The sequence below is a fragment of the Pseudochaenichthys georgianus genome, chromosome 21 (assembly GCF_902827115.2).
Source record: "Pseudochaenichthys georgianus chromosome 21, fPseGeo1.2, whole genome shotgun sequence".
NCBI lineage: Eukaryota > Metazoa > Chordata > Actinopteri > Perciformes > Channichthyidae > Pseudochaenichthys > Pseudochaenichthys georgianus.
In genome coordinates this window covers 36653558-36678926 of record NC_047523.1, presented here as the reverse complement: position 1 = coordinate 36678926, position 25369 = coordinate 36653558, and the positions used below count along the sequence as shown (strand labels likewise).

The window sequence follows — 25369 nt, the reverse complement described above, 5'->3', positions numbered from 1 at the left end:
GTACATTGATTATTGATCTATTTTCCTACCCTGGGAGGGACAAGATGGTGAGACAGGCTGACCTGCAGGCAGACAGACAGATGGCAGGCCTGCATGTCTGATTATGCTGAATTTTTTTAATGTCTTTTAAATGGGACTTGGGGCAAAACCCTGAGCATGCTTCTTACTAGAGCAGACGAAACACCACAGTGATGCAGCCACATCTAATACATAGATTTAAATACACTGTACCTTTTTAAAAAAAAAGTGAATAACAATAAAGCTTTATTCATATAGCATTTTCCATACAGCAGGTGCAGCCCAAAGTGCTTTAACAAAATGGCCCACATTACAAATTAAGACAGAGAACAAGAAATCCACCTCGGATCAAACTCAAATAAATAATTATCCCTCTCGGAAAAATAAAGGAATACATAAGACACAATTAATTGGTACGATAAAATAAATTAAAATATACAGCATAAAATAAAAAAATAAAACATATGAGTAGTGAGGCAGCTGCAGGGGTAGCACGCCCCTGGGCTGTGTAATGTGTGTAATGTAATGTAATGCTATATGAATGCCACGCCTTGCTGCTGGTGTCAGCTCTGCACGCCTGGCCTCGGATCTGCAGCACTAAAGCCCGGCTGAGAGGCGCTGTCACCCGGCTGGGAGAGGCTGCTGCTCCCCGGACAACCTGCGCATCAGGCTGGGAGTCGGACCTCTGCAGGCCCCGCGGCGATGCATGCAACACCGTCAAAATCACACATGCACAGAGAATAACGGCGAAGAAATCGACCCCATGTGTGCATATGCAGCCCCTACTATGATGCATTTATCCAGCTGATGTGAATAAAATCAATTTTTCTGTGCAGCTTTTTCGCAATCACCCCCCACCACCGCCACCGCCACCACCGCCACCCTTCTCCTTTCTCTGCATACGGGATTAATTGGCTTGTATGGCAGCGGATGTTAATTTAAAGGATCCACTCACACAATAATGAGGTCGAAATTGTCGCGGATTTAAATAACAGGGGGGTATTATTCATCATGTAAAATGAAAAAAAAAACAGCGAGGAAAACGAGAAATGTGGTGGGATAGAGATGCGTTGATGTGAAGGGGAATTGGGCTACTTACTGTGCGGATCCAGGGAGATTTCTGGGGGGAAACCCGCAGCCACCGGCGGGGAGAGAGGCGAGCAAATTCCGGGAGGAAACGGTGAGACGGTCACGGCTCCGTGGGGATTTCTGCCGGTTTAGTCCCGGTTTTCACCGACTCCCCTTTCCCAGATATCCCAGATTTCCCTGATTTCCCCTGCTGCTGCCACACTGAATCCCAACACCGCTAACACGAGTGACAAGTCAGAGGCAGGCTATACAGAACTTCCGGAAAAGACCTTCAGAATAAAACAATTAGCTGCTTCACGAAAACCAAAGCTATGTTATTTATTATTTTATTACAATATACAATCTGTTCTTACTTCTTTGTAATAACATTCACCATAACAATAAAAAATAAAACAACAGGCAATAAATACATATTCATAAACATGGTATGGTTTTAGATTGTATTGATATTAGAAAAACCTTATTCATTTGTTTTAAAATGTTGCTGCAGGAGTTTATATTTGTATTTTTCACCCGGTCTGATTCATCTGGTGACCCCTTTAGTAATGCCAACCCCTATATTGGTATTTTGTTTTGAAGCTGGAATGACCTCACTTCCGGTGTTCTACAATCTGGTTTGATCCATCTTTAGCTCTACACCGGATCCCAAAAAACTCAGCGGGAGCGAGCATCCATGCCCTGCACGATCCCGATGCCTTGTTTCCTGTCCTGCCCAACCCAGAATCAGCCTCAACCAATCAGCACTGATGAGGTCATCCTATCCCGTTTTATGTACATCATTATTATACATATGCTGATTATATTTTATTGATAAATATTCTCTTAATATAAAATAAATATTATTATTATTAATATTCTTGTTATTATTCTTGTTATTAGGGTCTAAGAGCAGAGGTCGGCGAAGACCCTATTGTAATCGCTCGCTTAACAGCTCCATGTGTGCTACCAGTCGAACCTTGAAGACAACTTCATGTCAGTTGTGAGATTTCGTCAAAACATGAAACACGGTTTGGTCATAACTCCAGTGATTATGCTCCAAACGGCCAACACCTCAAAAGTTTGGTAACGATGCAGCCCCTCAAGGCATTTTAGCCTATTATGGGGTGTCATAATTATGCTGTTGATGTTGCCATGGAGACAGATCACTCGCCATCAAACAAAATGTATATTTTACTGCTGTAACTCCTACAGACATTGTCCGATCGGCCCTAAACTTCCCAAGTTTGCCAACGGCCGAGTCATCGAGACACCTACGTGACGCATCGACGTAAGGACAACAGCGAACCTGCAGAGCGACGAAGACTCGCTCATTGCTGCTCGGAGCTTTAATTAGGGTCTGAGACCAGAGGTCGGCGAAGACCCAAGTGAAACGGGAAAACAGGGAAAAAGACCGGCAAATGCACAGAATAAAGTTCCGAAATCATGACGGCAGATAGCCCGCGTGAAGCCCACGTCACTGTAGTCGTTACATTATTGATATCGATAGGATTTTTAGGGTCTGAGACCAAAGGTCGGCGAATAACTAATCTAATCACTCGCGAAGCAACAACCCTGCAAAACATACATAAAACTGGTAAAACGAGAAAAAGGGGCCCAAAGCATGACGGCATGATAGCTCGCACGTGTCACTACATCTCGCATAATTGATATCCATAGGATTATTATTATTATTATGGTTTTTATTTTTTATTTTTGAATGCATTTTTGACCCCCTGAACATATATGAAAACTCACCAAATTGTGCACGTGCGTCAGGACCGGTGAAAATGGACGTGTGAAATGGGTTCTGGAACTTTGCGTAAAAAAATGCGCAAGCCACAACCACTTCCGTTTTTTAACGTTAACTCCCTCCACTTCCCAACGAAATATGGTACTGATATCTAAAGTGCGGAGACGAACAAAAAAGCCTCTTGGAGGTGTATTTTTTTTTTTTTAACGTACAGGAAGTCGGCCATTTTGAAATTGTCGTTGGAAAACATGATTTATCGCGTTTTTCAAGGTACCTTACTTTAAAGATCTCCTCCAAGGGATTTTATCCGATCGACTCCACATTTTTTAAGTAGACCTCGAGACCTGGGGGATGAAAAGTTAGCAGAAAAACGTAACTTTTGACCGCACTGTGTAGTCGTGATGTGGCGTTCGACGATCCCTTGCCATTGAACACGATGATGTCATTACTCCAACTGACATGCTCCGAACGCCACTAAATGTCACATGATATCACCGGTCCAAGCCTCACAGCTCTACGCCAAATCTGAGGTCTCATGCCGTTTCCACGGAAACGCATCTCTCGCCATAAAACACGATATTGTCATAATTTAAAGGAAAATAAGCTTTGATTCTTGTTAGAATTGTTCATATTATTATTATCAAGACTTAAATATATTGTGTTTTAGAATTATCTGTTTCTCTATCTCTCCTTCTCTCTCTCTCTCACACACACACACACACACGCACGCGCACGCACACACGCACACACTTCTTTTTCAATTAAAGTGTGCCCTCTGGTGGTCTGAGACTGCGTTTGTAGACAGCAGTGGAATACAAATAGCATTTATTATAGTTTACAGTTTTCTTTGATTGCTAACACACATTTCTTTTTGAATTGCTCTGTTTCTCAGAACACTAAACACAATTCACAAAACCACACACCCAAAGTGCAAAACACCTCATTTCTCCTGCTAAGTGAAGCACTGCACTCAAAACTACATAAACACTCACACCAAATATAACACACTTCATTCATAACACTAGATGGTTTGACCACCCAGCTGCACACTGCTGAGCATACTCTAAAGCACTTCCATCTGTTATGGGCTGTGCTCTGTCCATAGAGGTGTCTGCAGAGAAAGATTGCTTGAGTTTACAGAAATACAGTAAAGGAAGAAATAAAATTGAGTTGTTGAAAAAAAAAAAACAGCTACTATGCTTCGGACCTCTCTAAGTGGGATGCATTGTTTGCCAAAACCCAGTTTGTTCCTGGGCCTCATTGGAAATCTGAGCCTTCCACCTGCACCTCTTTTTCCTCAGTCCTTCAGATGAACAACAAAGACACAGTGGTCGGTCAGTGTGTGTTGCATAACAGTAAGTTTACCACAGTACATTGCGCAGGAACTGTGTACAGTTATAGTCTGCAACATGCCAACAATTCAATTACAGTAATGAAGTAAATACGTTTCACACAACAGATATAAGCTCTGAGATATCATGAATTATGCAGAGCTACTGGTGACTAACCAAATCTAAGTGTCCGGATTACAGAGGCGACAGCACATCGGCTTAGATTAGGCTGAACCCTCCGTCCAGCCTCTCATCGTCAAACCATGTGATAACATTTCATTTCATTAGAGAGTGTTCTTCTTTGTCCACGTCCTCTCCCTCCAGCTCTACCTCCTCTCACTCTCACCCACCTCTTCCTCCTCCTCTCACGCTCACCCCAGCTCTTCCTCTTGCTTCCATGTTGGCTTCCATGTTGCTGTAAGAGAGTTCTCACCTGTGGTCTTTTTATAGAGCTAACATCCTGATTGATGAGCCAACATGCCATCAGGTGTTTGGTCATGTGGAACGTGCTTCTTGTTCATTGGTCCATGTGTGAGGCATTTTGAACATCAGTGTTTTAAACCTGCTAACACGTGACTTTATGTCTTACGTGGAGAAACGTGTGCAGTGGTTTTCATTAAATGCCATGTTGATTTGCAAATTGTGTGAAAAACTGAAAACGTGTTTAGAGTTTTGGAGATTTGAGCCGATGTTTTGCTCTTTGAGTGTCAGTTAAAATACTTGTGCTTTATGTAGACTTTTAGTGTGTTAGACTGTAACATCTCTAAAAGTATCACAGAAATGGATTACAAATCTGGTAAATCTGAGGTTTAGGACTTTTTTTATCCAAAGAAATATGGAATATGTTTGTGAGGGTGCTTTATACAGAACAACAGGAAGAGAGGAAGGAAACGCCACCAAATGTCACATGACATCACCGGTCCAAACCTCAACAGCTCCACGCCAAATCTGAGGTCTCATGATATGCCGTTTCTACGGAAACGCATCTCTCGCCATACAACACGATATTGTCGTAATTTAAAGGAAAATAAGCTTTGATTCTTGTTAGAATTGTTCATATTATTATTATTATTATTATCAAGACTTAAATATAGCCTATTGTTTTTTAGAATGATCTGTCTCTCTATCTCTCCTTCTCTCTCACACATACAAACACACACACACACACACACACGCACGCACACGTCTTTTTTAAACTAAAGTGTGACCTCTGGTGGTCTGAGACTGCGTTTGTAGACAACAGTGAAATACAAATGTATTATAGTTTAACATCTAAGCTGTAAAAGTATAACAGAAAGGTATTACAAATCTGGTAGATATGAGATTTAGGACTTTTTTATCTGAAGACATGTTGAGTTATATTTGACACACGTTTGTGAGTGTTCTTTATCCAACAGCAGAACAACAGGAAGAGAGGAAGGAAGAGGGGGTGAAAAGCTGCAGCGCTAAACCACACGGTGACTCTCAAACAAAGCATCATGACCTTGAGGTTTGAGGATTAAGATACTCCACCTAAAAAAACATACTTTTCAATGATTCAATAAAGATATGAGAAATAATACAAATGAACAGATATGTACAGAGAAGCAGTTTGACATGAGTCTGCGGGTGCAGTGGGTTGAAGCGGGACGTCCCCTGTTGGCTTACAATTCAATATTTCCACCAGTACTTTGTGGAAAATACACCCTTTGAATTAAAGAACAATAGCTTGATCTGCATGACATATATTAGCACACTGGCAGCGTTTCCATGCTATAACCTTGGTCTTATCTTCTTTCCTATTAGGGCACTTGTCTACAGAGATCGAGTGAGGTACAACTCAGTGTATGCCAAAAGAGTTAAGGCCTAAATGTAACATTTATATTACTATAAGTTAGTGGTATGAAAGAAATGAATATAATATGAAAGGCTGACTTTTTTTGTAGGGAAATCATTGCTGCACTTCTAAGTAACATTAAACAAGAACAAAGAATTTTTAAACAAAACACTTTCACTCTCAGTTGATGGTACAAACATTGTCAGTACGATGCAACAAAGTGATAAGTCATTGAAGGGGAAACATAGCAGGTGGACATTCTTACTTTGCCGCAGAGATGGAGGAGTGCAATGAAGGTGTGATGAAACACGCCAACAGTTTGATATAAGACTGTGTGGGAACTTGATACCAACCCAAAACTCACTTCACTGTCTTTGAGTTTTGTGTGAAGTTACTCATTAAAGTACAACTCTGGCACAATGTTATTCTTATTTCAAATCAACGAAAAGCTAACTCAACAACAGTCTGTGTAAGCCAGATACATATTGTGTGTGGGTGTGTGTGTGTGTGTGTGTGTGTGTGTGTGTGTGTGTGTGGTCTAGCATTACTATACTTGTGGGGACCTAAATCTGTTTACATAGTCACGTGTGGGGACTGGCTTCCCTTATGGGGACAAATTGGAGGTCCCCATGAGGGGGATCATTAATTTTAGGGTGAAGACTTGGTTAGGTTTAGGGTTAGGCATGTGTTGGTTATGGTTAAGGTTAGGATAAGTCTCCAGGAAATGCATGTAAGTCAATGTAATGTCCCCTGAAGTGATGTATACATGGTGTGTGTGTGTGTCTGTGTGTGTGTGGAGGGGGGGTAGATTGTATCTTTTTTGGTTTCTCAGCCACACGCAGGAAGTGTGTCCTTTATAGTCTCTTCAGGAGTTGCACGTCTGTGATATTGCACACAGATTGCACTTGTGTCACCTGGCATCGTGGCACAGCCTTGCACCTCGTGCCGTGTGGAAGAAAACGTTCCTCGATATCGACGTCTGTCAAACACAAACAAACAACAGAATCCAATCAGAAGCATGATGAGAGCGGGGGTCCTGTGGATGCTGATGCTGTGTCTGAGCGATGGAAAAGACCCCACGTGCTCAGGTAAGAAGATGTGATGTCGCAGTAAAGCGTGGCTGAAACAGCTCGGACAGCTTTCTCATGTGCTTTGAATGATCTGAGTTTCTTTGTCACTTACATTCTGTATTTAACACTATTTATTTTGACCCAGACATTGACTTATTTGTCACATAAATGCGCCACTTCCACACTTATTTTAATCCAAACCATGACTTTAAAAAGTAGTGTTCTTTGAAGATGTCAAACTATTATGCAAGTGAAAACGTACACATGTTGGTTGACAATAACGCAAGAACATTTTTGAACAACCTTTCCTACGATATCACATGAACCTTCGCGTGCAGGTCTCTCCAACAATCTGGTGCCACTAAATGTTTCTAAAGCTCGGTTGGATGCCACTCACTCGGAAGCTGTTGGTACCTGTTCATGTGGATAATTATGTAAATGATGCTGGATGATGTCCTTTTGTTGTTCTGTTTATGTTTTTATGTTTCATGTGGAACTACTTGAGCAGGTCTCCCTTGAAAAAGAGATCAATGATCTCAATGGGATTCATCTGTATAAATAAAGGTTGAAATGAAATTAATGAAACTCCTCCACATTAAGAACAACAAATATAGACACTACATTGTTTGGCTCTTTTTCCGTGTTGCCAGTTTGGCCAATTTTATACCCACTTTGTATTAAATATATATTCATTAAAATTTAGAATTATATTTTTATTATATATATATATTTATTATTATTATTTTTCTATATGTATTTTTGAGTATATGTTTATCTTTTTCTGTTATTTCTATTCTTTTTTAATGTGTTTCCTAAATAATATTGTATTTCTTTACAGTGGGTAGCTAAAGTATTAACAAAACAAAAAAGCATTTAATTTTTTTTGTAATAATAAATAATAAAAAGAAAAAATGCAAACAATTTATTTATAAAAATGAAACAATGAGACAAATTGTTCAATTTTTGTGGAGCGTCTGGCGAAGCTAATGTGGTTTAGATTTTACGGGTGTTGTTGAGTTCAGTAAACTCGACACACAATAACATTTCTTCTCATCACAAACGGGCTGCTTCTTGTGTTTTTCTGTCAGTTCTGACGAGCCTCGCAGTTTCAAAACTCACTAAAGTTAACGTCTCCTGTCCATCGACAACGAGAAGAGAAACAAACTACCAGCTGTTCTTCAATGGCAGCTCCTTCGGACGAATAAATATGAAAAAGGTTCGTCAATGATTTGTGATTTGAAGGATTGTCGTAATATTTTCTTATCTTAATATATTTGACTTTCTTTTAATGTTTATTTTATTATCTTTTCTTTTTAATGACTGATTTTAAATGCCATTTTCTTGTCTTTCAATTTTTGTAAAGCACTTTAATTGCCTTGTGTTGAAAGGTGCTATATAAATAAACTTGCCTTGATGCTACAAGAAGACTCGCCACATCAGGAAGCCACAGTTTCTGCTCAAAGGCTGATATTTCATGAACGTTTTATTTTTTACAGCGAAACCCCAACTCCACAGAAAGTCCAGCTGCAATGAACTTCTTTGCGCACACAATGCATGCACCACTAGAGAGCAGCACTAACTGGACCGAATGCCTGTCGTTGCTCTTTCACAGAAAGAACTCATGCAACTAAAGATTTCGATTTGTAAGGGGAAAGAGGCAAGATGAGGATTTGAACATTGAGTCAAAGGGGAAGGGAGTGGATGGGGTGAACGTAAATACCTTTGTGCAGATATGGGATGTGTTCAAAGCGTGTTTTTTTATTGCTAATCATCATGCCCCAACCCTGAGTTATTCTAAATCGAGGATAAAAAACCCTTTTCTTAACCACTGCTTTTCTAGAGGTCCTTCAACTGCAGTTCAATTAGCGTTGAATTTCATATCATTTCTCTTGCATGAATTGTTTTTTCTTTATTTTTTCCCTTTCTTTAACCCTTATGTTGTGTTCGGGTCTCCCGTGACCCGTTTCAAGTTACAATTATATAATAACTACGCTCTAGTCTTTTTTATCGGAACAAGGCTTCATGATATCCTCCACAGCCGCTTTATTAACACTACGAAACAGATTTTGACAATTTTAGCCAAGTCTGAAGGTCTCTAAAAAAAAGTGTATCATTTGGTGTTCGGGTCTGGGGTGTTTTGGGTGACTCGGGTCAAATTTGGCCCAATCAAGATTCATCTTTGACTTTAGACACCCCTCCCCCTCCCACCCTCTTCATCCACTGTAACAATCATTTAAAACTTTTTTTGGGGAGATTGTATTCTAATAATAGTCCATTATAGTCAGATAACGTAATGATCCACTGGCTTCACTATAGGAAATATAATGAGTGAATTGAATCACATGTTTTACTTAACCCTTGTGTTATGTTCACATTTCGCACCCTTTGGTAATGTTCGGGTCAAATTGACCCGGGACATATTTCAGGGTTTAAAAAAAATACAGAACTAAATTCAACATGCACAATTCCTTATATATATTGTCTTTAACTCATTCCCCAACAATATAAATGAAATATATGATTCGTTTTTTTGAAAAATGTAACAATGGAAGAAGTGTCCATCGTTTTTTGTGTACATTTTTTAATTTATGTAAAAAAATAATACATTGTAATAAAAACTAGGTTTAGATTTTGCTCATGCTTTTCTAGGACTAATGTAAATGAAATTGTTTTTCATTAATGTTTATTATTTTGAATCCGTCATATAATAATCAAAGCCCTGAAGGAAATAAAGCAATTTAGCAGCAATTGGAGAGCCGGGACTCGATTAAAAAAAAAAAATCTAATTAATTAGAGGCTTTTCTAATTAATTAATCGAAATTAATCGCATTTTTAATCAAATATACATATTTGACCTGAGAACAGTGAGAAGCAATTTTCACATGGATGTTACTCCAAGTGGTCTACAGTCGAGTGCAATCCAGTGAGTTGGTTATTCTCTCAGACGTGGACTTACTTATCCTGGCCCTGAAACCAGTCATCTGGTTGAGTGTGGGTTGGGTCAGGGTGTGGTTCCTTGCACTCGGAGTCGGGCTAACGTCCACGCTAGCTGCTACATGCTTTGCATTTAGGTGATACTTTAGGCTTGATGTGCTGCGGTGATATGCAAATTCTTTTTTGCATAATTTGCACACAACCGTGCTCTTATCGACGCTTCCATCCGGCCGTTTTTTAAAACAAAATGTCCCATCCACGGGGCCGACCAAAGCGGTCTCATCAGCTTGTTCGTTCATGTTTGACTATTGTTCACCGTGGTTTGTTGTTGTTTGAAGTCCCATGCTGAAGTCATGAACGTTAGTTGGTGCTCCAGTATAATCGGTACGCCTGAAACTCATCCAGTGAGAAACGTTCCGCTGTGCAAAAACAAGTGCGATTAAAGTGCGATTAAAATGCGTTAATTTTTTTAACGCGTTAATTTTTTTAACGCGTTAATTTTTGTGTAATTAATTCATCTTAATTAACGCGTTAAAGTCCCGGCCCTAATTGGAACACAAGAACCACACATCCAAAAGGATTTGGCTGTGAAATATAGAGGGAATGAAACATCCATATACATGACATAGAACAGATATAAACACAAAGCAAATAAAAACAATTAACAGTCACTATTCATAAAATACAGTATATCCGAAAAATATATTGATGAAGTGACAGAACATCATGTGAGTCAATGGGCAAGTCCGTTTAGGAAACACATGATGTATAGAACTTCTTCGTGTAGCACAGATGTACTTGTTGCAGTTGCTGCATGTAGTCTGTGTCTTGGAGTCCATGGAGGGTCCACAGACCTCACAGCTAGCTGTGGGGGTCTTCCAGAAGCTGGCTGTGGGGGTCTTCCAGCAGCTGGCTGTGAGTCAAGTTCATCTTCCAATTTGCTGTCATATTCTGAGTTTACCTCCACATTATCCTCATCTTCAGAAATGTCTTCCTGTTCCACTTCACCGTGTTCCTCTAATGCATTCCACTCACTCTCGTCCATCATTAGCTCCAAGGCTCTGAGCAGAATATCTTCTGGCCATTTTGTTGGTAGATAATTGTAGTTCTGCACTACACTGTTACTACACCGAGGTTATGTCTCTGTTTAGTCCCTCCTCCGGCGTGCAGGTGCGAGGGGGGACAGTGCGAGAAATTGTAAAATGTTTATACATTTCTGGAAGATCTAAAATGTTTATAATGTTCTAGAATAGTTTTGTGTTCACACTACAAAGGGTAAAGATAAAGAGAAAACAGGATCAAACAGTTTCGCGCGCGTGTGTGTGTGTGTGTGTGTGTGTGTGTGTGTGTGTGTGTGTGTGTGTGTGTTTCTGTGTGTTTTTCTCTGTCTGTCTGTCCTGGTATTGTATCCGGGTCAGATTGACCCGAACCTCTTATGAACGACATAAATGCGGGTGGGCATTTTTTCATAAGTGGAAAAAAAATAAAAGCAGTTCCACATGTCCTTCACACTAAATAATCCCCGGCCATTGAGTTTCAGGTTGAACAAAAATATCCTTATATATTTTTTTATTCATTGAAAATGGAAATCGGGTCAATTTGACCCGAACACCACACAATATGTGGTGTAATGTTTTTTGTGGCCATTAAATAAAATTACAACAGGATTGTACGGTTCTGAATGCATAATACGTTAGTCATGATGTAGTTAAAACAATATTGGATGGACTGAGATAAATCATGGGTCAAAAGGGTTTTTAATATATTGTGTTAATGCTTATGTCAAGCACTTTGAGTCTGAAATGTACTATATAAATAAATCAACCTATATGATAAAACTTCATTTAATGGTGAAGGTAACTGGGGTCAGCTTTACAGAGAGTGTATGTCTTTGCTCTTTAATGACTTTATTAAATTATAGCAGTCATAATAATTATAAACCAACACTTGCCTGAATTGTATCCTAAGAGAAACAGATGCACTCTTTGCTTACGGTTTGTAATGGATGTATTCCCCTTTCATAAGCCTGATGTCTACATGATTACATGTGTGTGCAGGAATTGGTGAATGGAGAAAACTGAAAAAAAAACAAAAAAAACAAACCCTGAAATATAAAGCGCTGAAATGAAGCTGCAGATCTTCTTTTTGCTGACCTCTGGTGTTGGGAGTGTGCTGCAGTCATGTACAAATATACTCAGGTTGTGGGGTTTGTACACCTTCATTTCATCAGGTGGATAAATGCAATGGACTACAGAACATTAAATTATATTTTAAAGTCAAAGTGAACTTTATTGTCAATCTCAAAATATGTTTGTACACACAGAAAGATCGAAATACTGTTTCCCACATTCCCCAGGTAGAAAAAACTCACACATTAAAATGCAAGAACACTCAATAATTTACAAAAAACCCCACAAAATAACCGTTTACTTCAGTAAGCAGGATATATATAAAAAAGATGACACCACTGCAGAACATCTAAACAATATCAGCAACGAAACCGTGGTTATTTTATCTTTTTTAGTCACTTTCTGCAGCTCATAATGCCATTACTTCCCTTGTTCATCCATCCTGTGTCCCTCTAATATAAAACACCACATGTCTCACATTTCTTTGTTGCAGGAGTCTGGTCCTGCAGACATGCTGTTCTCGGGTCAGTTTGAAGTGACGGCCAACAGCAGTGGAGAGTTTCTCTGCAGGAGTGAGGAGAGTTGGCCCCCCCCCAACACAGATGACTGTCACACCACTGAAGTCATCGTGGCAGGTAACATGCTTTCTTTATATAGTAGACTATATATATGTCATATTTTGATAAAATGAAATCCATTTTTTTTTATTCATAGAATTGCAGTCTTTGCCTGAAATCAATGGCTCTGCTCCAGCAGCCAATCAGAGTTGTCCGTTCAGGTGTCCATTGATCCCAGAGGAGGTGATTTGGGCGGGATGTGGAGTTTTATTGGTCTACAGCCTGTCAATCACCTGCATTGCCATTGTCTTATGGGTAAATATGAGAACATGGAGCGACTCATAAACCCTGGACATGTTTTATAATATACATTTAGTACATACGTGTTGTTGTTAGATATTGTTCAATGTGAACATTTCTACTAAACGTCTTATGTCAGTATAAATATATATATATATATATAAATATACATTTATATTTTTTAGTTGAACTTCTTATGGTTATATCAATATTGAATGTATTTATTTAAATTATTTTTTTATTGCACTTTTGTTTTAGATATTTCTTATTTCTTTTATTTCTTTTAACTACTATATATTTTTTTATTGAATATTTTTATATTTTCTTATTGAATTTTTACATTTGTTAGTGAATTCTCAAAGGGAGCAACAGTGAAACATATTTCCCCTGGGCCGTATACAATATTCTGATTCAGATTTTTAATCCATTTGTCAGCATGTAAGTGAAACTCTTCCCTTTCCTTCTGTGTTTGATTCCTTTAGAAAAACATGAGGAGAAGTGAGGAGGGTTCAAACGATTACATGAACGCCAGACCTGGAGAGTTCAGGAAACCTGGCTAAGTTCAACAACAGCGTGCAGCAATCATTCATAACGACAACTCATGGCTATTAAAGCTAGTATTGTAGTGGTATATATTCCAAAAATAAAATCCATATTTATTTCGCAGTTATGTTGTATAGTGTATCTCTTTAAAGGTCCCCTATTATACTGTTTTCATTAATATATTATAGCACTCAGATATATACAGAACATGTCTCTGAAGTGTTTGGCTCCAAACACCAAACAGATAATTGCAGCATCCCCAGGGGCGGTTCTAGGGGGGCCAGGGGGGGCCAGTGCCCCCTAACACTGACCTCTGACCCCCCTGTGGCCCCCCTAACAATGAAAAGTTTATTTTCTTTTTTTTTAAATGTATATTTTCTGGTACTCGGTTTGCCAAAAACCGCAGGGTTTTGTTGCTGTAATGTGAGATTGTGCAGACACCCTTATGTAAAGTAGAGATGTAACTGTTCATTGCCTTTATTTTTATATAAATATGGTGTTAGTGCAAACATTGCACTATAACTTAAGCTGAAGCTAACAGTAATAACTATAAGATCTATCTGAAATAAATAAGTGTACTGAAACAATTGCATTGTTTTCTTATGCGCAATTACTTCATGCTGTCTAGTTCTCTTTTTCGTCCTGCATTTATTGTGCCCCCCTCAGAAAATAACTGCCCCCCCCAGTCAAATTGGTCTAGAACCGCCACTGAGCATCCCATAATCCTCTCTGTTTCAGCCCTGTTTCCAAAGTGCTGATTCTCTGTCTGTTACTTTAGATGAAAATAAGGAGCCCCTCCCCACGCCCCTCTGAGAGAGACTTGGTTACAAAGAACTCAATGGAGCTCTAGAGGAGATTCAGGTGATAAGGGGGGGGGGGGGGTTACCTTGGTTGCTGATTGGCTAATGGTTACACAAGACAACACATCGTTATGACATCATAAAGTGGCCAAAATCTGATCAGCTCATTTTCAGACAGGTTTTTATAGAAATGGATCAAAAAGAGAGAGAATCTTTATTCCTGAAACTTTCAGAGTCTCTTTCCACAGAGGGGACACATGCTGATGTAGAAGAGACATGAAGAAGAGGGACACATGTTGATGTAGAAGAGACATGAAGAAGAGGGGACACCTGTTGATGTAGAAGAGACATGAAGAAGAAGGGACACATGGTGATGTAGAAGAGACATGAAGAAGAGGGGACACATGGTGATGTAGAAGAGACATGAAGAAGAGGGGACACATGTTGATGTAGAAGAGACATGAAGAAGAGGGGACACATGTTGATGTAGAAGAGACATGAAGAAGAGGGGACACGTGTTGATGTAGAAGAGACATGAAGAAGAGGGGACACATGTTGATGTAGAAGAGACATGAAGAAGAGGGGACACATGTTGATGTGGAAGAGACATGAAGAAGAGGGGACACATGTTGATGTAGAAGAGACATGAGGAAGTGGGTTTTGCGTAATAGGTGACCTTTAATATTACCTGAATAGACATCTAGTACACTTGAGCAACACCTGTGACTGTAACATGTGCATGTGAGTGGGCTTGTGTCCTGAGATGACTTCATGATGTGGGATCAGAAAGACATGAGTTCTTTTTTAACGCTCAGTCAAATCACTTCTTGAAGAGTGCAGAAACGTCTCCGGCGGTTTTCTGAGAAACGACTGCAAGAAAATGTGTCGATGACGAGACTGATCTGTGAGATAAAATGCAAATGATCAGTTTCAGAGCCGTGGGCAAAGTCAAGTTTGATGCTCTTGTACACTTTCAGATTATTTAATTTGTATTCATTTGAAAGGCAAATTAGATAATCCTCGCTAAAATAAGGACACTGCAGTTATGGCTTTGAAGAGATCAACTTCTCAACACAGTCAGATAAAATGTACTGGGGGGGGTTTGTTTGTGTGAAGTGTTTTTGACATTAAAGCATCATCAAAATCATCACCACATACTTTACGACCTTATTTTCTTATACTTATCGATGGTTCCTCATCCAGACACGCTGTACTGCCATTATTGGAGGAGTGAGTTAATGAATACAGAGAAAAACTGAAGAAACCACTTTTATTAAGACTTCCACTTAGTGTACGAGTTATGTTGTACTGGTGACGTTATTTTATCTTAGTTGCCAAAGATTCTGAATGTGAAGAAAAACGCAATTTGTACCCCTTTTGAATACTTTGACAAGCTACAGTGTTGGGTTGATGCACAGATTGTATAGCAGACCCCCTGCAATAACCCCGAGGACCCTCTGGGGGTCACAAACCCCAGGTTGAAGACCCATCGTTCAACAGATTTCACTGCATTACGTTAGTTGAAAGACATTCTATTAAGTTGAACCAAATTGTTATTTAATATTAATATCATTGCTTTCAACTAACCTAATACAGTTATGTGAAATCTGTTGACATACTACATTTAATTAAAGTCAACGTTTCAGTTTCTGATTAAAGAGTGCTCTTCAAAGTAAACCTCACAGCAGCAGAAACAAACCACAGCTTTCCGGGTCGACTGTAACTTCAGTAAAATCGGGTTTAACCCCGCAACATGTTTCCAGGCCGAACACACGCGTGTGACGTCGGGAGGACAGCGAGTCTCATAACGTCAGCTCCGCCATGATCTGTGTCTCGCTAGATGTTCCACAGTGTGCACCTTATGGCTGCACAGCAAGAGTGTGTGCATGAAAGAAGTGCATCAGATGAAACCACAGAAAGTATTTAACATATTCCAGAGAAGAATAAACTGAGATGGGAAATCTGAACGTGTCACATGTGATATAACATCAGACTTAAAAGGCATCACACACACACACACACACACACACACACACACACACACACACACACACACACACACACACACACACACACACACACACACACACACACACACACACACACACACACACACACACACACACACACACACACACACACACACACACACACACACACACACACACACACACACACACACACACACACACACACACACACACACACACACACACACACACACACACACACACACACACACACACACACACACCCCATTCCAACACATGGGATGTCTTTGTGAACCTGTAATAGGGCGGGAAAGGGAAATGATAATCCAGTTAACAAAGATGTGAAGGCTTCATTGATTTGATTCAGTAAAATAAATGGAGCTAATGGAAATAGAGAAGTATTTTTTGTCAGTCTGTTACTTTAAAAATAAAATGTATTGCAGAAATGATGTTGGTATTTACAACTACAATGACATATTGTTTTTTTCTTTTTAATGTGGATATACTTGCATTAAGAGTTTTTCTTTTAATCCAACCATCATATTAATTCACTCTTATCCGTCAATATAACAATTGTTTTATAGTTTCTTACTTGAGAAAATAACGACCAACAACCAACAACAACTCATCATGGACATGAAACACAGTTTAATTAGCAAACAGAATCAAAGTTAAATAAAGGTATTATAGATAAAAACACGTTGTGTTGGATACCGACCAAGTGACTGTGATATCACAGTCCATGAAAGTACACACAGCTCCTCAAAGTCTAAGTTGATCAGAATATCTTCAAATGTCTTGTTTTTAAGTCAGAAACATTAAAGGTCCCATGTCATGCTTTTCCGGTTCTGACCCGTCCCCTTGTTGTTATGAAGGTGTTTCTGCATGTGAACGGTCTGCAGTCACAAACCCTCACAGTGCACCCTGTAGCGAGTAGAACTCTAACTCAGAGAAGACCTGTCTGCCCCAGAACGCCTCGTTGGAGATTTCTCTTTCTCCATTGGTTTCTTCCGGGAACCGCACGACATCATGCGGTACCCGGAACCAAAATGGACCAATCCGCGGAGCTCCTCACACACCAGGAGCTTTAGCGTAAATGTTCAACCAGCAGGGAGTCCCATATATGGGGCGAAGCCTGCGAGCTAGTTCAGGCAGTCAACTCGAGCACTCATGCTGCATTCATACATAACGTCTCTTGCCACTCTGCAACCAACCAAACGGAGTCTCCTTAATAAGCCGCTCTATTGAACCTGCCAGATCTCTCTCCATGCATTGCTAGCTGCTGCTATTGCTGCAGCTACCTCCACGTCACTGCTGCTCGCTGCCCCACCACCACCCCAGCTTCCACCCCAGCTTCCACCCCAGCTTCCACCCCAGCTTCCACCCCAGCTTCCACCCCAGCTTCCACCCCAGCACCACCCCAGCTTCCACCCCAGCACCACCCCAGCTTCCACCCCAGCTTCCACCCCAGCTTCCACCCCAGCTTCCACCCCAGCACCACCCCAGCTTCCACCCCAGCACCACCCCAGCTTCCACCCCAGCTTCCACCCCAGCACCACCCCAGCTTCCACCTGTAGGCTTGGGGGTTAGTTATTTGATCATCACTCATCGTGCGATGTGTATCTGTGGAGTGATGAGGCCCGAGCCTAGACGCCAAACTCAACTATGCTGCTTCTAATAAACATGTTAAAGAAACACGTGAGTTGTCTGACTGCAACTTGCAGAGAGCTCCCTGGTTGGTAACAGACGAGTTGGGATGGCGGAGAAATGCTCTCCGCAGCAGACCCGTTCTCACAGCCTTATAAAACTTTTTCTTACTCAATATCAAGCCACACTTATTGTTTTTACTTCGGCTGTGAGTGTGTGTGTGCTCAGGATGAGTTTCGCTTGTTCTCGCTGTATCGCCGACCCGGAAACAACACTAGTAAGCCAGCTTACTGAGCAGCGAGCCTCGCAACGTCCCGACCAATCAGAGCACACTGGGCTCACAGGGGGGGGGGGGGAGGAGCTCCAACAAGCCGTTTAGGACAGAGAGTGAATACACATACTATACAGAGATGCTGTGAGAAACCAATGTGAGTTTGGAACATTGAACAATGTAAATCTATCCTAGTTGACCTCAACAATGGAACTATGATCAGTAGAAATGGCCATGACACGGGAGCTTTACAATATTCACTTTAATATGATATAAAGCATAGCAAGCTGACACATCTTCATATTTGAGAGGCTGAAAACAGCATTTTCTGTAATGTCTGTAGGAAAAATGTATGTTAATAGATTCTCAAAACCATTGACGATTAATATAAAGTAATAGTTACGAATCACCACAGCTGTTATCACATCTGTAATCTTGATGCACGCGAAATTCAGAGAGATTTAGCAGGACATGTTAACTATATATCAAACCTGCAATCCTCTCCCTGAGTGCCGTGTCTTACTTCGAGTTTTTATTTTGCCTTTGTGTACTACTTTTATAATATGTTTTGTATTATTTGTTGTTGTTTTGAGGGAAACTAGCAATGATGTGTTTTAAAGCTAATAAATAAAATGTTGTATTTAAAAAAAGGCTTTTAAGAGTCGTCTTAATGCACATTCTCCCACAAGCGTTATCTTCAAACAAGCTTTGAAACCTCCTTTTTTCTGAAGGGACGTGTTTTACAACTGAATTGAATTAAATGGACGTCAGGTTTTACCACGTTGTGTTTCTTATAAGGTCTTCATAATCATTTCCTTTCAACTTTTCACTCCAGTGTGCAACTTTCCTACTTATTATCTGTTGCTTCTTTCATTTTTCTTGTGCGCGGAAGCTGTGAATAACGCTGACACTGGCTCAGTATGAACACAGAATGAAGTTCTTCTCTTTTCTGCAGAATAAGCAGCCGGTTAAAGCTGCCGCCTCTCTTTACCGGCAGAGCATCTCTTCACAGTTTCCTGTGGCGGCGCAAAGTTTCCGTGACACGCGCGGATAAAATGGTGAGTTTCAGTGTTTTTGCTGTTTCCAAATCAAAGGGTGAGCGTGTGTGTGAGAGGAAGATCCTGACTCTGATGGCTCTCTTTGTGTGGACAGTGCTCAGCCTCTGCCTGCCTGCGTGGAGCGGTGAGTACACACACATTATTACAGATGTGATACGAGATGTGGTGATAAGTGACTATTACTTTATATTAATCGTCAATTGTTTTGAGACTCAATTAACCTACATTTCCTCTGCTGTTTTCAGCCTCTCAAATATGTAGATGTGTCACTTTTCCATTCTTTATATCATACTGAAGTGAATATCTTAAAGTTTCTGATTTGAAAACAGGACTGAATGTTCATATTTAAAACAGATATGTGATTATTGGAATATGCCAGGTTCCAATTTCTTGTTATTGAAATGTCTTCCTGGTCTTTCCAGTTGGTATAAAACAACACTTAAAACACTTAATGTTTTAAGTGCACTTTTCTGAAAGAAGATATAGTGATATGGAAGCCACACCGCAGGGAGTCTCTCAATTGACCTGTGCATGGAAACAAAATAATTATTGCCGTAAAGTGAGAACGAAAACAGTAAATCTGCGGATATGTTGATTTGTGTGATATTTGATTTGTCCTGAGCCAAATGGATTTAATAAATGATGACTTGGTGAAAAGAGGAGACACAATGTGACGCCCATTTTCTAACTGTCTCGTTTTACAGTTGGGAATTTGGATATCTCCTATGTGACTCTATAAAGCGTTATAAAACCAGACTTGAAGGTGTAATCCAGGGGTGTCAAACTCAATTTCATCGCGGGCCACATTAGAAATATGGTTGCACTCAAAGGGCCGGTGGTAACTTTAAGACTATATAAATATACAAAGATAAATATACAATAATGTATTATTTTACACTATTGCCTCTTAATTGAATTATTATCAGATAGGGTAATAACTTCATAATTAACTACATCTGAAAGCAGAAGTCTAGGGAAAATAACTGCAAGTCTCTTCATTGCTCATGTCACAAAATGAGATGCATTGTGGGACATGTAGTTTATGGGCAACGTTCTCCTATAAAGCGGCACATAACATTATAATAAACTCATTATATTCATTGTAAGCTCTTGCAGGGCCACATAAAATGAAGTGACGGGCCGGATTTGGCCCCCGGGCCTTGAGTTTGACACCCCTGGTGTAATCAGATGTTTTATATACCCCTTTGTAACAGGAGATAAAAGGACTGTTATTAAAGCAGAACAGGGAGTCTCTCAATGGATCTGTGCATGAAAAATACTTTTCTGCCTGAAGTTTATCGCCATAAATTGATATTTGCTCTATGCCTAACATGTTAATCTGCTAATCCATTTTCTAACTGTCTCTTCCCAATGTCCCCTGTGTCTCTGCAGCTGTGCGGGTGGTCCAGCCCTATAAAGTGGTGAGCAGCAATGGTACGGCTCTGGTTCAGTGCTTTCTTCACCCCCAACCCTTCCACCGCCAGAGCCCCCTCCCGAACAACGACCTGTCGTACCCGTTCCCTGAACCCGAGGACCTGCGGGTGACTCTGCTGCGAGGCCTCCACGGATCCACCAAGATCTGCTCCTCCATCCTCAACCTCACAGGGCCGATAGAGACGGGGGAGGAGGGAGAGGTAAATGTGAGGGGGTGGATGTTAAAGGTCACCTATTTGTCATGTCTCTTCTACATCAACATGTGTCCCCTCTTCTTCATGTCTCTTCTACATCAACATGTGTCCCCTCTTCTTCATGTCTCTTCTACATCAACATGTGTCCCCTCTTCTTCATGTCTCTTCTACATCAACATGTGTCCCCTCTTCTTCATGTCTCTTCTACATCAACATGTGTCCCCTCTGTGGAAAGAGACTATGAAAGTTTCAGGAACAAAGATTCTCTCTCTTTTTGATCCATTTATATAAAAACCTGTCTGAAAATGAGTTGATCAGATTTTGGCCACCTTGTGATGTCATAACGATTTTTTGGCTTGTGTAACCATTAGCCAATCAGCAACCAAGGTAACCAACAGAGAATCAGCACTTTTGAAACAGGGCTGAAACAGAGGGGATTATGGGTAATGCTGCAATGACCTGTTTGGTGTTTGGAGGCAAACACTTCAGAGACATGTTTTTCTGAGAGCTATAATAGATTGATGAAAAACAGTATAATGGGGACCTTTAAATTATTCCAACTTTGACCAAAATGATACGAAACAATGTACTTTATTGTCCCGATAATGAAATGGGTTCTAGACTCCATCGTGCATAGGAGAGGGAGAGGAGATAAAACCCATACATGCTACATATTAAAGGAAAAATACATTAACATATCGACATATGACTTCCGTGCATATGCAGTTTGCACAGACATAACTACTGAAAAAAGTGACATATGCATGCACAGCCCTGCGGTGGCGCAATCTAGTGTTAGAGGCCCATAGAAAATACATTTTCTAAAATCTAGAAAACTAGTTTAAAAATAACTTTTGGCTTATCTAATTTTAGTAAGAAAAATAAATTAAATGTGCTTCGGCCACCAGCGTTTTACGAATCTAGACTATTTGTTTTGGAGAGGATGGAAAATTTAGCTGTTACACCTTCCTTTGTCTTATTTGTGATTAAGAGCCCCCTAGTGGTAGAAAGTACACGTTGTGTCTTTAACAAGACTATATGTTAAAGGGGCCATAATCTGCTCAATATCAGGTTTATATTTCTCTACTGGGACATGTGTCCATGCTTTAATGAGCGACATCTAGTGACGGATTTTTAATCTGTGTCTGTCTATTTGGTGTAGTATTTGATCCAATATTTCATTTGGTTTATATATTAGTCACTTTCTTATGGAATGCCAGGTTTTAGGTCTTGGTTTGAATATTAAATTCTGAAAATAAAAAATCAACCAGATTAATTTGTCTTTAATCCTGACATGACTAGAGTAGATAGTAAGTAAGTACATCTGTATAGGAAGACGAGTTAAGGGATAGAGGAGAAAAGGTTATGGTATAATTACAAAGCCTGTCCATTTATAAATTGAGGAAATCAATGTTAGTCTGTTAACGTGACTAACAAAGTGCAGGCATCTAATAATGTACTATCTATTATTAAAGATCAGAGGAAAATAACAGAATGAGAGGGGTCCATCCGGAATACAAATAAAGAAGCAAAGAGATTGTAGAGCAGTGAGAATGAAAAAAACTTGGTGTGTCAATTCATTACATTCGTTGTTGGGAAAAAAAAGTCGCCCCCCTAGGATTTTTGAACAGCCCCCTCAGTCATTTCATCCTGGAGACGGGCCTGGAAAGACTTCATGTGTTTCGCAAGAACGTGACTGACACGATAAGATGCTCTGGTAGCAGCCTTGCTCTTGTTGTTGGACTGCTGTGCATTTAGCTGTCCTTTCAGGCCCCTCCCCTTTTGGGAGCGTAGGGCAGAATTAGGAGGGAATTCCGTCTCGCATTGCAGATGAGACAGATGGACTTTGAATTGGAATAGATACTAAAAATAATCATCCTCCCACTCGGAGTGAAAATTATATATGTTGGGCTTTTTTGCTTCTGCTATAATTGCGGTCTTGTGTGTGTGCGGACGTCACTCCTGTTGACACGGACAACGTCAGCGAAATAGTGCCCACTGAGCCACGCCCTGACACATGGGGTCACGCCGGCCAATCACAAAGCTTTGATGCGTTCAAGTGTATTATTCTGGCACAGGAAGATTATGTTTTAGGACATTAACGATAAAACAGAATATTGTTGTTCTATTTTTAGACACATATCGCGATCGACTGGGAATCTCCCGGTCGATCGCGATCGACTTGTTGGGCATGTTATGAGCCTTAGCAGATCATGTACATGCACAACAGCCTTTTTATCACACTGCAGGGAAGCAAACCCCCCACAAAGCACAATAGGGCCTCTTTAAATTATTCCATTAAATTGTGTTTCCTGGCGTTTTAGGTGCAGTGCTCTGCTCAGAGGAGAGAGGGCGCTCTGGAGCTGACGGTATCCGGACTGAGAGCCACAGACACAGATCTGTATCGCTGTGACATCGAGATCTTCTACCCTCCACCGTACCTGCGGTTCACTGGAAACGGCACCCTCATTCACATCTTAGGTGACCTGCATATTTCAATATATGACCCCCACTGATTCCACCGTTCACACATCATTCTTACTCTCTCTTCATCCTTTAACTCTGTCCTCAGGCAGCTCTGACAGTCCGGCGCCGGGGGCTCAGAGACAGATTTCAAACAAAGAAGATGAAGGAGAGGAAGATGAGGATGAAGAGACGGCGGCACCAGTCAGTGTTCCTGTGATCGTCCTGGTGGTACTGGTGCTGTTCGTCCTCATAGTCATTATGTACCTCCAGGTCAGAGCATTATATTGAATTTGTATCCCTATATTTTATTGTTATTATTGTATCTCTATAATTGAAGTGGTGGAAGATTGTTTTACGCCTAAGTTATTCATTTCTGTAACCTTTTATTGAGCATTTTTACTTTAACTTCTTATGTTTGTATGCGTTTTAATTACATTATTGCACATTCTTACTTATTATTTTATTATATGTTTTTGTATATTTTATTCATACATACAAATAGAGTAACGGTCATGAAACCCAACTTACCCCAAAGTAAATAAAGTATTATTTCTGATTTAAAAAAGATAAAATAGCCCTGAAAAAGGTCTGCATCCAACACCCTAATAACACTCAGCTGTTAGCTACAGTACATGAACTTAAATTAAATATCGTAGATTGTCAATGTGTGCTCTTCCAATTAAAAGATAATCATAGATACATAAAAAACATACAATTATACTGTGAAAGTCTATATTTGTTGGCAAATGAAACTGCAGTAGGATAGTGAATAGTGGCTTTTTATAGTAAAGTCGTTTAAGCGTCAGAATTATATAAAAATATAATTGTAACGACAGTATTTGAGTGAGCAAATGTGTTTTGGACATATTGAAATAAAGCATTGATGTTTCTGTTACTTGTCATTGAAATATAATAAAAGGTAGTTATCATGTATTGTTTACTGAATTAAAATCTGTGTGTTTTTATTTGCAGGCCTCACAGTGCGATCGAGGGAGGAGGGAGATGATCAGACCGGTTCACACGGTGGACGCTGCTGTATTTTCATGTTACAACTTGGCATGAAAATCACGATTTGATAGTCAAGTTGGACCTATTTCGTCCATCTTCGCCATCATTAAAGTACCATTGATTTGAATGGAGGATAAAAGTAAATAGGGTCGGTCGTTACCCTTTATTAAAGATCACCTCTGTTATGAGTTTTTTTACGAGAACAAATACCAGAATTGCATTTTGGTGTGTGTATATTACGCTGATTAAGTATGAACAATTATGTTTACATTATAGTAAACACAACTTGTATTGACTTGTATTGTTAATACAGCAAACTACTTTTTAATTAAAACTGATGCTGATGGAGATAACATGTTTTTTAATGATATGTGTAGGAGCCAATTAATTGTGGGTATAAAGGTAGGAACCTATGTGTGTTGGTGAGAGGTTCCGCCGGAAGGCCATACAGTTTTTGACCACACACGGAGAGCACACACGGGCTGAAGTCGAAGGCTGAAGTCGAATAGTCCATTTAGCTTAGGAACCTTCCTAAAGGAGTGAAATGACCCGGAAGTCCCTCAGTGGCAGCCATGATAAGTGCCGTTCGAATTCTCTAGAATGATGAGAATGATAGGAAAGGAGGTTTCAAACTTCCTTTATAACCTCCTTTAGCTTAGGAACCACTGGACCTCCCTAACCGACAGGAGAGGAGAAAATGCTGCCCCACAATGCATTGCAGCCGCAGCATTTGCCGTCACTCAACAGTCGGCCGTTCACGGAAACAACCGATTATGAGCGAGAAATGATATCATGAAAGTTACGGTGCTTATTAAGCATTTTAAAACATAGGTGGTAAGTTGCCAAAGTGCTTTGTTTTGAACGTTCATCAGTATTATAATCAAAAAGAGAAATATGAACGTTAGTTTTTACTGAAATGATCAAATAAAGTCAACATTTCAGTCTTTACTGAGCTGTGTGGGGGTTGTTCAACTTCTAAAAGAT

At 40.0% G+C, this 25369-nt stretch overlaps 2 protein-coding genes across 2 annotated transcripts in view; one reads left to right on the top strand and one right to left on the bottom strand.

The window, feature by feature from the left end:
• Window positions 1-1328, bottom strand: part of LOC117466993 (ras-associated and pleckstrin homology domains-containing protein 1-like) — an 80716-nt gene extending 79388 nt beyond the window's left edge. The window contains 1 exon segment of the mRNA XM_071207076.1: window positions 1118-1328. The gene's annotated coding sequence lies outside the window, so the exon portion shown is untranslated.
• Window positions 1329-19329: 18001 nt separating this feature from the next.
• Window positions 19330-24690, top strand: LOC117466400 (cytotoxic T-lymphocyte protein 4-like). Its single transcript, XM_034109607.2, has 5 exons — window positions 19330-19407; window positions 20676-20917; window positions 23236-23392; window positions 23484-23647; window positions 24350-24690. The coding sequence occupies exons 1-5, from the start codon at window positions 19356-19358 to the stop codon at window positions 24437-24439; spliced, it is 705 nt and encodes a 234-aa protein (XP_033965498.2). The 5' UTR covers window positions 19330-19355; the 3' UTR covers window positions 24440-24690.
• The last annotated feature ends 679 nt before the right edge of the window (window positions 24691-25369 follow it).

Bases quoted from the DNA above. Each gene is read 5' to 3' on its own strand.
- LOC117466400 (XM_034109607.2), top strand. From the start codon at position 19,356: ATGGCTCTCTTTGTGTGGACAGTGCTCAGCCTCTGCCTGCCTGCGTGG. The intron at 20,918-23,235 runs GTAAATGTGAGG...CTGGCGTTTTAG, and splicing joins AGACGGGGGAGGAGGGAGAG to GTGCAGTGCTCTGCTCAGAG. The intron at 23,648-24,349 runs GTCAGAGCATTA...TTTTATTTGCAG, and splicing joins TAGTCATTATGTACCTCCAG to GCCTCACAGTGCGATCGAGG.